General features: G+C 67.4%; 2 protein-coding genes across 2 annotated transcripts in view; one reads left to right on the top strand and one right to left on the bottom strand.

Moving 5' to 3' along the window:
• SIAH1 (siah E3 ubiquitin protein ligase 1) overlaps positions 1–3739 on the bottom strand; it is a 216834-nt gene extending 213095 nt beyond the window's left edge. The window contains exon 1 of the mRNA XM_084905518.1: positions 3736–3739. The gene's annotated coding sequence lies outside the window, so the exon portion shown is untranslated. The remainder of the gene's footprint in view (positions 1–3735) is intronic.
• Positions 3740–7204: 3465 nt separating this feature from the next.
• LOC311633758 (uncharacterized protein C16orf78) lies at positions 7205–12483 on the top strand (the record flags this gene model as incomplete). Its single annotated transcript, XM_084906821.1, has 5 exons — positions 7205–7429; positions 8001–8114; positions 8425–8593; positions 11386–11644; positions 12301–12483. The coding sequence occupies 5 exons, from the start codon at positions 7205–7207 to the stop codon at positions 12446–12448; spliced, it is 915 nt and encodes a 304-aa protein (XP_084762947.1). The 3' UTR covers positions 12449–12483.
• Between the last annotated feature and the right edge of the window lie 221 nt (positions 12484–12704).

Here is a 12704-nt window from a genome sequence, read left to right on the forward strand (position 1 = left end):
CAGGTGCAAAGGAACCGCCGGGTTTGCAATTCTCAGCTGTCAGCGGGCTGTGCGCACCCCTCTGCCGCCGGCGTCTCAGGCGGCTCCCCGTTTCCCATCAACACGTCTGTCTGCGGCGTGAGGTGCGGCCCCGCGCCCCTGTGACCCCCCGGGCCGCAGTGAGAATGAGGGCCGGGCGTCCGCCTCCCGGCAAGCCGCCTGCCAGGGACCGGACGCCCCCCTGTTCAGCCGCCGATGCTGCGGGCGCACCCCTCCCGAGGCCCCCCCGGGGGCGGCAGGCGCCCGGAGCTCTGGGGGAGCGGTTCCTCTGCCGTGGCCGGGGACGAGCAGGGAGAGCACCCGCTGGCTCATGGGGAGGGGGATCCCGGGGCTCCGGGAGGAGAACGGGGCCCCCGGCGCTGGGACCTGGGGGACAGTCAGGCGGCCGCTCTGGCCACGGCTCCTCCCGCCCCTGAGCTCTGGCCCCGGGCCCCGGGGGTGCTGCCTGAGCAGAGCGGGCGCGGGGGCTGGGCCTGGAGCTCTGGGCGGCCTCAGAGAGCCTGCAGGCTCAGTCCGGGAGGGGGCGCTGGGCTCACGGTGATGTCACTCCCATCCAGACCGCCCCAGCCCCACTGAGGGGCACCGTGAGGCTGAACCACCGAGTGACAGGCGGCAGGAGGGCAGGCTGGCCTCCCCGTGTCCATACGCAAGCCAGACTCGGTGCCCACCTTGGTGCCAGCCTCAATGCCCGCCTCAGTGCCCACCCCCCTCAGAGAGCAGACCCAACGCTCACCAAACCCCAAGCAGGCAGGAAGTGCCGCAGCCCGTACCCAGGGCCCCCCCCCCCTGCACCAGTGGGCACAGGCCGGGGCAGAGACCAGAGGGCGGTGTCCGTGGCCCCTCAGTGTGACCTGGGCAGCGCGGGGTCCCCGTGCCTGACGGGGCCGGGAGAGCCACCAGGACCTCGGCCACGGGGCCTGAGGATGTGTCTGTCCCTGACCACCCGGTGCCTTCGGGTTCCAGACGAGTTCCCGCGTCCCGGGCAGCAGCAGAGAGCGTGTTTGCAGGGGGGCGCCTGACCGCGTCTGCTGGCAGGCATGTGCTTCCTTAATAAGCCAGCTTTCTGGTGACTAAATGCACATACACACTCATGTACACACATGCACACACGTGTGTGCACACATGCAATGCCTCTTGCTACATGCGTTGTGCAGGGCACGCTGGGGACCCTGCATTCCACCTCCCAGGGTGGGTGGGACAAACTCCAGGGGCCTCTGGGGTGCCGGTCCCCAAGGTGAGGCCCCGAGGTGACTGTGTCACACCCCCCCCCCGGCCGTGCCGCCCCCTCTCTCCCCCGCGCCCACTCTGCCCGCCCCGAGCCGCGGGGTCAGCACGGAGGAGCTGGGAGCTCGGAGAGCCTGGCGCTGTGGCTCCTGAGCCGAGGCCCCAGAAGCAGCCGCCAACTCATTAAACCGGGAGGCTCCATTCTGCTTTTATGGCACCATCGCTTCTTAATGTCCCTTATTAATAAAACGGGGAATTAATTTGCCGTCCTCTGTAAGTGCCGTGTGTTTCCTCGACAAGATCTTTACGGAGTCGGGGCCAGGGAGGCCGAGGGCGGCGAGAGGGGTCCTTGCCGGAGCGGCCACCCCACCCCACGCGCATGTGCAGAAACCAGGGACCAGAAAGCACACCGCTCCTCACGCCGCCCACCTCCGCCGGCTCGGAACATTCCGGAACCCCCGCCGCCTGCAGCTGGGGTCATGGGAGGGTCTCTCTGGAGGCCGTTTGCTTTTTATTATCTCCGTTCAGCCACAGCTCCGTGCCTGGCCGGTCTGGCCCGTGAAGTCAACGTCAGGTCTAAGGATGAAGCTGTCACCGCTCATCGCTGCTCTTCAGAGGGGGACAGGGAGGAGGTTCACTCTTTAAACACGTGTATTTTTATTGGTTTCAGAGAGGAAGGAGAGGGAGAGAGAGAGAGATCGGAAAGCATCCAGGATGAGAGAGAATCCTGGATCAGCTGCCTCCCGCACGCCCCCCACTGGGGATGGAGCCCACAACCCGGGCCTGTGCCCTGACCGGGAATGGAACCCTGACCTCCTGGTTCCTAGGTCGATGCTCAACCCCTGAGCCATGCCTGCCGGGCTTTTTTTTTTTTTAAGTGGGAGAGAGAGAGACACAGAAACACAAGTTTCTCCTCACAGCATCCCCGGGGAGAGCACCGTCTCCCGCTCTGCAGGCCAGGCGGCTTTCCAGGAGCGCACGTGTGCACAGGAGCACGCGTGTGCACACGAGCCGCGGGCACCGTCTGCTGTTCAAGCCCAGGCTCCCGCCCTGGCACCAGGTTCAGCACCACGGACAGAGCTTCCGGGGCCCGGGATGGGGCAGAGGCTGGCAAGAGGGTGCTGGGTCCCAGGGGGAAATCCAGAACTACAGGGAAGCCTGGGCCAATAGGAAGGCGGCCAGGGCCCAGGAAGGAGGTCCTAGACCAATAGGAAGAGGCCATGGCCAGGTCCTGGACCAATAGAAAGGGGGTCAGAGCCTGAGAGGGTGTCCGGGGCCAATAGGAATGAGGCTGGGGCCAGGGAGGGGGGGGGGTCAAGGCCAATAGGAAGGGGCCCAGGGCCAGGGAGGGGGTCAGGGCCAGGGAGGGGTCAGGGCCTGGAAAGGGGTTCAGGGCAGGGGAGGGGGTTAGGGCCAGGGAGGGGGTCAGGGCCAGGGAGGGGTCACGGCCTGGAAAGGGGTTCAGGGCAGGGGAGGGGGGTTGGGCCAGGGAGGGGGGTCAGACCTGGGGAAGAGGGCCAGGGAGGGGGGTCAGGGCCAATAGGAAGGGGCCAGGGCCAGGGCCAGGGAGGAACGCATCAGCGTAGCCCGTCCGGATCCGATGGAAGCGCGCTGCCGGAGCCGGTCTGCCCTGGTCCAGGGAGGGGCCCGCGCCCTGTCTGTGAGCCCGTCCCGGGCGGCGCCTGGCGTGCCGGAGGCGCAGACGGTCTCAGGTGGAGACGCTCTCGGAGGCTCACACAGATCAGTGCTGCAGGGGCAGCGGCAGAGCGGCCGGTCCCGGGGGCTCGGGGACACGGACCCTCCCTGTGCACAGCCCCCACGGGGTCCTGGCTCAGGAGGCGCCTCCTGAGGGGCTCCGGGACCCCTGTGGCTCTGCCACCCTCCGCCGGCCTCCGCGGTCCGAGCTGCCTGCCTGCGTCAGGACAGGAGGCGAGGACAGCGGACGCCGCCCGGGGTCTGTGTCTGTCCGCGGAGTCTGGGAGCGGCGAGCGCTCTCCTGCCCCCGTGGGCCGGTGAGGCGCGGTGGGCCACGGGGGAGGGCTTGGCGTGGGGCCTGAGGGAGGCGGAGCAGGGGCCGCGCGGCCTCTGGCATCGGAAGTGCCCCCCGTAGCAGACTGTGGGGTATCTCCTCCCCCACCTTCTCCTCTGGCCTCAACCACCCCCCCTGCTCTCCACAGCCCCCCCCCCCACCACCGCCCTCTCCTCTGTGGCTGCTCCCCGCCCTCCTGTGGCCACTGGCCCTGCCTCTGAGCTGGCCCCTCCCACCTGCCTGGCGTCTGCCTCGGCCTCGGGGCTCAGGGAGGAGACGGGTGTGGAGGCCCCCTGCACTCTGACCCCGACTGTCCGTGAGGTCACCCTGGGGGAGCGTCCGGCCGGGGACCCTCTCAGCTCCTTCCTCTCCGCATCTGCCCCCGCTGATGGCATTGGAATGGGCTCCGCCGCTGTTCTAAATCAAAGATGGATGCCCCGCTGTCCGCGCCGCCTTTATTTGGAAATCTAATCTTGTTTCCCGGAGTCTAGATTAGCTTACTGGATTCAGGCTTCCCTGCGGCGTCTCCTGGGGCTAGGGGCGTCCTCTTCTCTGTCCTCCTCTCTGTCTTCCTTCCCGTCCTTCTCCCTGCCCTCTTCCCCTCTCTCCTCCCCGTCCCCCTCCCCGTCCTCCTCTCCTTCCTCCTCCCCATCCACCTCCTTCCTGTCCTCCTCCCCTTCCTCTTCCCCGTCCTCTCCTTCCTCCTCCTCCCCTTCCTCCTCCCCATCTTCCTCCCCATCCTCCTCCTCCCTGTCCTCCTCCTCCCTGCCCTCCTTCCTGTCCTCCTCCCCTTCCTCTTCCCCGTCCTCTCCTTCCTCCTCCTCCCTGTCCTCCTCCTCGTCCTCCTCCTCCCCGTCCTCCTCCCCATCTTCCTCCCCATCCTCCTCCTCCCTGTCCTCCTCCTCCCTGCCCTCTTCCCTGTCTGCCTCCCCTTCCCCCTCCCCGTCCTCTCCTTCCTCCTCCTCCCCTTCCTCCTCCTCGTCCTCCTCCTCCCTGTCCTCCTCCCCGTCCTCCTCTCCTTCCTCCTCCCCATCTTCCTCCCCATCCTCCTCCTCCCTGTCCTCCTCCTCCCTGCCCTCCTTCCTGTCCTCCTCCCCTTCCTCTTCCCCGTCCTCTTCCTCCTCCTCCCTGTCCTCCTCCCCTTCCTCCTCCTCGTCCTCCTCCTCCCCTCCTCCTCCTCCCTGCCCTCTTCCCTGTCTGCCTCCCCTTCCCCCTCCCCGTCCTCTCCTTCCTCCTCCTCCCCATCCTCCTCCTCCCTGTCCTCCTCCTCCCTGCCCTCTTCCCCTCTCTCCTCCCCGTCCCCCTCCCCGTCCTCCCCTTCCTCCTCCCCATCCTCCTCCAGGTCCTCCTTCCTATCCTCCTCCTCCCCGTCCTCCTCACCGTCCCCTCCCCGTCCTACTCTTCCTCCTCCTCACCCTCCTCCTTCCTGTCCTCCTCCCCTTCCTCTTCCCCGTCCTCTTCCTCCTCCTCCCCGTCCTCCTCTCCATCCTCCCGTGCTCTCCTCCTGCGCGTCCCATCAGGAAGCCAGTGGGGCGGGCTCCCGGCCCAGCATGCCAGGCGGACACAGGCCGCCGTCGGCCGCTGACGCTGGGGCCTGGTGTCCAGGAGGTTCCCCAGGGCCCCACGACCCCGGGCCAGGCCGTCCACTGGGGCCCGTGTGTCCCACCAGGGCCTCCCCCACACCCGCCCTCTGGGGTTCCGTGGAGGCTCCGTCCGTCCCGGGGAAGGTGGGGGTGACGTGAGCGCCTGTCCCACGGGTCCCCGTCCTCTGGGTGCGGAGCCGCAGCTCCGGCCCTGCCTCTGTGGGCGGGCTGTGGGGTCCCCCTGCCCCTCTGGGTGGGGACGTGGCTGCCCAGAGAGACGCGTGACCTGAGGGTTTCCATCCACTGAGGCAAGGCTCCCCTAAAAAGGTGGGTTGGATTGTGCCCGCCCCCGTTCCTGTGCTGAAATCCTAGCCCCGGTGTGTTCGGCCAGGTCCTCGGGGCGTCCTGAGGGCTGAAGGAGGTCACAGGTGGGGCCCTGACCCCATAGACGGGGGAAGAGCTGCCCCTGCCCCAAATGCAGCCCCGAGAAAGGCCACGAGGCCCCGCGGGGTGCTGGCCGCCCCCAGGCCAAGGGAAGGGGCCTCAGAGTGCAACCTTCCTGGTCACACCTTGACCTTGACCTCCAGCACAGTGAAAAGCACGTCGGGCGTCCTGGCCACCCGGCCTATGGTTTTCCTAAGGTGGCCGGTGCCCTCGCTGTGTCCCTGTCTGCCACTCTCCACCTCTCCCTCCCTACCTCCCAGCCCTCCCTGGCTTTCCTGGAGCACTGCCGCCATCTGCTGGTCAGTCTCAGGATAGCAGGCAAGACCCAGGCCTCAGAGGCCCCCCCATCCCGCCAGCATTGCCACCCCCACCCACCCCCACACCCACATCCACTCACACACACACCCCCACACCCACACCTACACATACACATACACATACACCTCCACCCCACACCCCACCCACAGACACACACCCACACCCACACCCCACCCACACACACATCCACACTCCCCCATGCACACACACACCTCCACACACCCACACATCCACACTCACACCCATACCCACCGACACACACACTCACACACACACACACACACACACATATATATATATATATTGGTTTCAGAGAGAGGGAGGGAGAGATAGAAACATCAATGATGAGAGAGCATCATGTATTGGCTGCACCCTGCACGCCCCCAGCCCGCAACCCGGGCCTGTGCCCTGACCCGGAATCGAACTGTGACCTCTTGGTTCATAGGTCACTATTCAACCACAGAGCCACGCCGGCCCGGCTGAGCCCTGTAAGTTTTAACAGACGATGTGCCCTCATTTCCAGAACACTTTGCAGGCTGCAGCAAACAGCGCCCGCGGGCCGAACACCACCCGCCCCAGGTCCCAGCCCCGAGGGGGTCCCAGCCCCTGAGGAGCTAAAACACAAGACTGACAGGCAGGGCAAGGCCAAGGTCCCGGGATCACAGCCGAGGACGCAGAGCCAGGGGGCCGCCCGGGCCTCCCGCCTTGAGCCCGGGGCCTGGCACCCCCCCTGACACCCCCCCACATCCCCCTCCCCTGACAGCCCCCCATCTCCCCTCCCCCCAGGGCTGAAAGCTCCTCCCGCCTTCCCCCCCCCCAGCCCGTCCGGTCCACCCCCCTCAGGAACAGGCGGGCGCCCAGCCTCCCTGGCAGGTCCCTGACACCCCCCCTGACACCCCCCCACATCCCCCTCCCCTGACAGCCCCCCCATCTTCCCTCCCCCCAGGGCTGAAAGTGGAAATCCGTGGAAAACCCCGCGGATTCCCCGTCAGAGCATACGCCCGGGTCCCTCAGAAAGCAGCCCCGCCCTGTCACGCCCCCTCCCTGTGTGAATTCCGTTGTTGCTTTCCTTTGGCCCCCCTCTCCTTCCCGTGTGAGGCGACACGTGGGTTCCAAGGTCCCGCCCGACCGGCAGCTGCCCGCTCCCTGGCTCCGTCCCTCACTGGCCGCCCGGCCGCCCACGTCCCTCCCGTGTGCCCACGACAGTCCTGCCACAGGCCCTTTGCACCTGCTCCTCCGTCAGGGCCGGAGCCTGTGGGGCCAGCTCGCTCTTCAGCGCCCAGCCCACCCCGTCCGGCTCTCTCGTCACCGGCTTCAGAGACCACAGACCCTCCCCCGTGCCCCCCGCTCCCCTCCGCCGGCCACTGTGGCTCAGAGAGCCGCTCTGACAGACAGCCCAGCGTGACCTCACAATCCCCTCCGGCCCCACCCTGAGGCCACCTTCCGCGGCCGGCCCTGACTCTGCCCTCCCTGCCCACGCCCGGAAGCCAGGCCCGACCTCGGGGTCACCCAGGCGAGCAGCAAGGGACAGGGGCTCCCGGAGCGGCCCTCGGCGCCGTCCGGCCCGATGCAGGGCCTCAGCACCATCATGCAGGAGAACGCCGAGGGCCTGAAGGACCTCATGCCCGCGGAGCGCAAGTCCATGTGGCGGACGGCCGACGAGCGGCGCATGTCGGACCTCACGCGGGTGATGGAGTGGCTGGAGCGGCGGCGGGGGCGGAAGGTGTCGCTGGCGCAGAAACAGGCGCAGCCGGCCCAGCCCCCGCCCCAGCCCCCGCCGCCGCCGCGCAAGGTGTGCCCCGGAGGGACCTGCCAGGGAGGCTGGGTGCCCACCTGTCCCCGAGGGGGTGGACCGGACGGGCTGGGGGGGGGGAAGGCGGGAGGAGCTTTCAGCCCTGGGAGGGAGGGGGATGTGGGGGGGAGAGGAGCTTTCAGCCCTGGGGCGGGGGGTGAGGAGATGGGGGGCTGTCAGGGGAGGGGGGGTGGGGGGTGTTGGGGGGGGTGTCAGGGGCGGGGAGAGGAGCTTTCAGCCCTGGGGGGGCGGAGATGTCAGGGGGGTGTGTGGGGGGGAGGACCAGGGGGAAAGTCCTGGCGGACATCAGAGCCGGTCCGGCGAGCAGGCCGCTGTGGCCCTGATGGGCGCCCGGTAGCTGGGCGATGACGCAGGCATGGAGGCGGAGGCAGGGGCGCTGTCTGTCTGGGTGAACTTCTCAAAGGCTTGAGGAGGGCGGGCACTGCAGGCCCCTCGGTGGGTGTCGGAGGCGGTCTGGGGGGAGGGAGGGGGCGGGCGTGCCAGCACCACGGAGGGGCGGGGGCGGGCATTGCCGGGGGGGTGGCGGGCACGGCTGTCTCTCTGCCCCCAGAAAGTCAACAAGACGCCCTGGATGCCCGTGAAGACCCTGGGGAAGGAGGCCAAGAAAGCCAAGGTCATCGTGAAGAAGGCGAAGGAGAAAGCCCGTCAAGTGACCTTCGAGCAGGTAGCGGGGCCTCGCCCGCCCCCCAAGATGGAGCCCCAGAGCCCCCGCCCTGGGCTGCGTTTCCAGGGACCTCACGGCTACCCCTGTCCCCCACCCCCACCCCCAACCCCCACGCCGACCTCTCTGTGACCCCCGAGGCCGCTCAGGGGGGCGGGGACTGGACAGAGCCGCCCCAGCCCTCGCCCGCCTCCCAAGATAGAGCCCCAGAGCCCCCGCCCCGGGCTGCGTTTCCAGGGACCTCACATCTACCCCTGTCCCCCACGCCCACCCCCACCCCCACCCCCACCTCCAGCCCAGCCCTTCTTCCCTCCAGCGCCCCTCCCTCCAGGGGGCCTCCCTCCCGGGTCCCTCCCAGCAGCCCAGGCTGAGCCGGCCGGAGGACGCGGCCACCTACCGCCGGCTGTTCGGCGCGGAGCCCAAGGGGAAGCGCCTGAGCATCGTGCCCGGCAGCTATACCAAGGAGAGCCTCGGCAAAACCGGTGAGCGGCCCAGCCCGAGCCCCCGGCCGCCCGCCCGCCCGAGGCCTCGCCCTGGCCCCAGAGCGGCCTCAGCCGCGTCCCCCAGCGAGTGAGGGGCGCTGTCCGCAGGGAACTCCGTAGGGGGAGTGGAGCCCGGGCGGTGCGGCTCAGTGGTTACGGCCCCGGCCCTCGGGCCCAAGAGTCTCGGGTTCAAGGGTGGGTCCAGGCCTTGTGGGTTCGCTCCTCGTGTGCGGGAGGCAGTCAGTTGTGTCTCTATCGCATCTGTGTTCCCCTCTCTCTCTCTCTCTCCCCCTCCCTCACTCCCACCTCCCTCCTCCCTCCCTCCCTTTCACTCTCTCTAAAAATCAATGGGAAACATACCTTCGGGGGAGGATTAAAAACACACGACGGAACCATATAAAAACAGAAGTAAGCGGAGGTGCCAAACGGGGGCATCACTGGTTTAAAATAAAAGCCTGGAGCCCAGGGCTGCCGGAGAACGGAAACCGGGAAGGACCGGCGAAGAGGGAGAGCGAGCGGCAGGGATGCGGGGCGGGAGGGCCAGCGCCCACACGGGGACGAGGAGAAACACCGCCCTCCGCCCGGCTCACACGCAGACGCGGGGCCGCGGTCAGACGTTCGGGGATGCGGAGGATCGGTCAGACACACACACCGCGGTGGTGGGCGTTCGGGGTGACCCCGGGGAGGAAAGCTCACCGGCTCCCGGTGCCCCCGTTCTCCCTGACGAGGAGCAACAGGGCCGGTCCCACCCCGGTCTCTGGAGCCGTCACAGAGCCGTCACCCAGCGTCCCCCACGGACTGCTGGCCCCGGGCGCGAGGTGTGCGGCCTCATCCTACAAGCGCCCCGGCCTCACCGTCAGACAGGCCGCAAACGGAGCCGGTCCCGCGGGAGCCCAGAGCCGGGAGGGTAAAAGCTCCCGCGGACTCCGCCCACCGGCCTCCGTGTTCCCGGTGAATGCCCACCGCCCGCCGGGGGCCAGTCCGGCAGGCTGGGACGGGCCAGGGCCGCGGTCGGCAAACTCCTCCGTCCACAGAGCCAATTACCAACGGCACCACGATGGCCACGTCTTCGGAGAGCCACATTGTTTAAACGTCAATGTCTCCTAACGCCACGTCTTCAGCACAGACTCGCCCAGGCCGCGGTGTTTTGTGGAAGAGCCACCCTCCAGGGGCCACAGAGCCGCAGGTGGCTCGCGAGCCGCGGTTTGCCGGCCACGGGGCGAGGGTGTCCATAGCCACCTCTCTGATGGCACCGTGAATGGCATCGGCACTGACAGGGAAAAGCGTCCGATCGCGGACGATAGAAAATCGATAGAAAATCAATGCGCAGAAGCGACGGGGCCTGAGCCGCCCGCCGCCCTGTGGAGCAGACGGAGCTGGTGGGAGGAGCTGGGGGGGAGGAGCTGGGGGGGAGGAGCCGGGAGGAGGAGATGGATTCTCAAAAGAGCGGCTGGGGTCTCTCCGGGATGGAGGGCTACGCCCTTTTCAGGAAAATCGGGCACAGAAGCAGGCGTGACTGCACGGTCAGTATTTTTTTTTTTTAATATCTTTTTATTGATTTCAGACAGGAAGGGAGGAGAGAGATGCACCAGTGATGAGAGAATCATGGGCCGGCTGCCTCCTGCACGCCCCCTGCTGGGGGTGGAGCCTGCAGCCCGGCCTGTGCCCTGACCGGAATCTGACTGAGCTCCCGGTTCAGAGGTCAGTGCTCAGCCGCGGACCCGGGTTCAATTCCGGACAAGGGCATGTACCTTGGTTGCGGGCACATCCCCAGTGGGGGGTGTGCAGGAGGCAGCTGATCGATGTTTCTAGCTCTCTATCCCTCTCCCTTCCTCTCTGTAAAAAAATCAACTATATTTTTAAAATAAATAAATAAATAAATAGTAGTGGAAGGAAGATACTTTCATTTTCCCTAATACATTCGCATCGCGGCAAACCTCAAGGAAGTCTAGTCAGATACCCGTGCTGGTTGGTGAACCAGAAGAAACATTTAAAAACAAAAAATAAGTCTTTTTTTTTTTTTTTCTCTATTAGTCACACCAGTTAGAAATGGAAACGGGAAGAAATTATCCACCAAGATAAAAAAAAATCTGTAAAATATTTAAGAGTAAATTTAATAATCAATCAATCAATCAATCAGGTCTCCAAGCTCTAACCCCAACAGTATTTCATTCAGTACAAATCCCACTCTTGGGCGACATCAGACGCCAGTTCATGTATTTCTACTTTCTGACCTTCTGCACCCGCCCCTCCTCCCCCTGCACCCGCCCCTCCTCCCCCTGCACCCGCCCCTCCTCCCCCTGCACCTGCCCCTCCTCCCCCTGCACCCGCCCCTCCTCCCCCTGCACCCGCCCCTCCTCCCTCTGCACCCGCCCCTCCTCCCACCCACAACACCCTCTCCTCCCCTTTCCGTCTGTCTGTCCTTTCAAAGCCCAGCTCTGCTGATCAGTGGTTCCCAGTTGCTCTCCTCTGGTCCCTCCCTTGAACCCCGAGAGGCTGATGGTGCTTTCAGGCGGCCTGTGTGTGGGGGGAGAAGGTGGAGAGAGAGGACATGGACAGAGGGGAGAGGAGGAGGGGAGGAGGGGCGGAAGGAGGGAGGGGAAGGGGAGGGTTGGACCCGTGATGAGGAGGAGGCCCTGCGAGGCCTGGAGAAGGGTCAGGGGAAGTCCTGGGCCTTGCCCCCCTCCCCCTCCAGCCCCCGTGCCCCCTCCCCCTCCCCCTCGGCCCCCGTGCCCCCCCTCCCCCTCCGGCCCGTACCTCTCCCAGCCTGACCGGCCGCGGGGCTGACCCAGTTTCAGAGCTGGAGATGAAGGACTCGCTGCCCACGGAGACCGCCCCGCGGCTGATGTCCTTCCACCACCAGAGCATGACGGACCCCATGCTGCAGGACGCCCTCTTCGCCACCCGCAAGTCCACGCTGCTGCGCGAGTGGGTGGGCAAGCTGCCCGACACGGCCTACGAGCGCCGCATCAAGAGCCTCATGGAGAAGGGCGTGGAGCCCAAGGTGGAGATGGTGCGGGCGCTCAAGCCCGAGGAGGTGCTGAGCTGCCGGTGAGGCCCGGGCGCCGGGCGCGCCGCCCTGCGGTCCCTGCGCCGACCCCACCTGCCCCGCCCAGGCCCCCCACCTGCCCCGCCCAGGCCCCCCACCTGCCCCGCCCAGGCCCCCCACCTGCCCCGCCCAGGCCTGCCACCTGCCCCGCCCAGGCCCCCCACCTGCCCCGCCGCCCCCGCCCAGACCCCCGCCCGCCCGGGCCGGTCCGGGTGGACACGGCCTTTGCGGGAGGGGACGGCAGGGGCGGTGCTTGTGCACACGTCGCCACAGTGATTTCCAAACGACTTCGTTACCCACTCACCCGGCCGCGTGGCTCCGTGGCTGAGCGTCGACCTGTGAGCCAGGAGGTCAGGGTTCGATTCCCGCTCAGGGCACAGGCCCGGGTGCGGGCTCCGTCCCCGGTGCGGGGCGTGCAGGAGGCCGCCGATGACTGACTCTCATCATGGATGCTTCTCCCTCCCGCTCCCTTCCCCTCTGACATCAATAAAAATACAAGAAAAAAACAAACAAAAAAACAAAACAAAACCTCCCAGCAGCTCGGAGGCTCCTGTCAGCTCCAGGGAGGCCTCACAAGCCTTGGGGGGGCGGGGGGTCTGGCCTCGCTCCCCGTGCCCCCTGACCCCTGACCCCTGACCCCTGACCCCGGCCCGCACAGGTACCTGCGTCTGTCCAAGAACAACATCCGCACGCTGCTCAAGCTGTGCACGGACGCGGGCATGGCCGTGGACATCCACCCCCACATGGTGGAGTCCGAGATCGACGCCAAGAAGGTGTTCGCCCCGTACCCCGGCGTGTCCCTCTGAGCTGCCCCCTCCCCGCACCCCCGGGCCCCCCCTCCCCGCCCCCCGGGCCCCCGCTCCCCGCACCCCGGGCCCCCCCCCTCCCCGCACCCCCGGGCCCCCCCTCCCTGCACCCCGGGCACCCCCCTCCCCGCCCCCCGGGCCCCCGCTCCCCGCCCCCCGGGCCCCCCCTCCCTGTACCCCGGGCCCCCGCTCCCCGCACCCCCGGGCCCCCCCTCCCCGCCCCCCGGGCCCCCCCCCTCCCCGCACCCCCGGGCCC

The sequence above is a fragment of the Pipistrellus hanaki genome, assembly GCF_964339955.1.
Source record: "Pipistrellus hanaki genome assembly, chromosome: 15".
In the NCBI taxonomy this organism is placed as follows: Eukaryota; Metazoa; Chordata; class Mammalia; order Chiroptera; family Vespertilionidae; genus Pipistrellus; species Pipistrellus hanaki.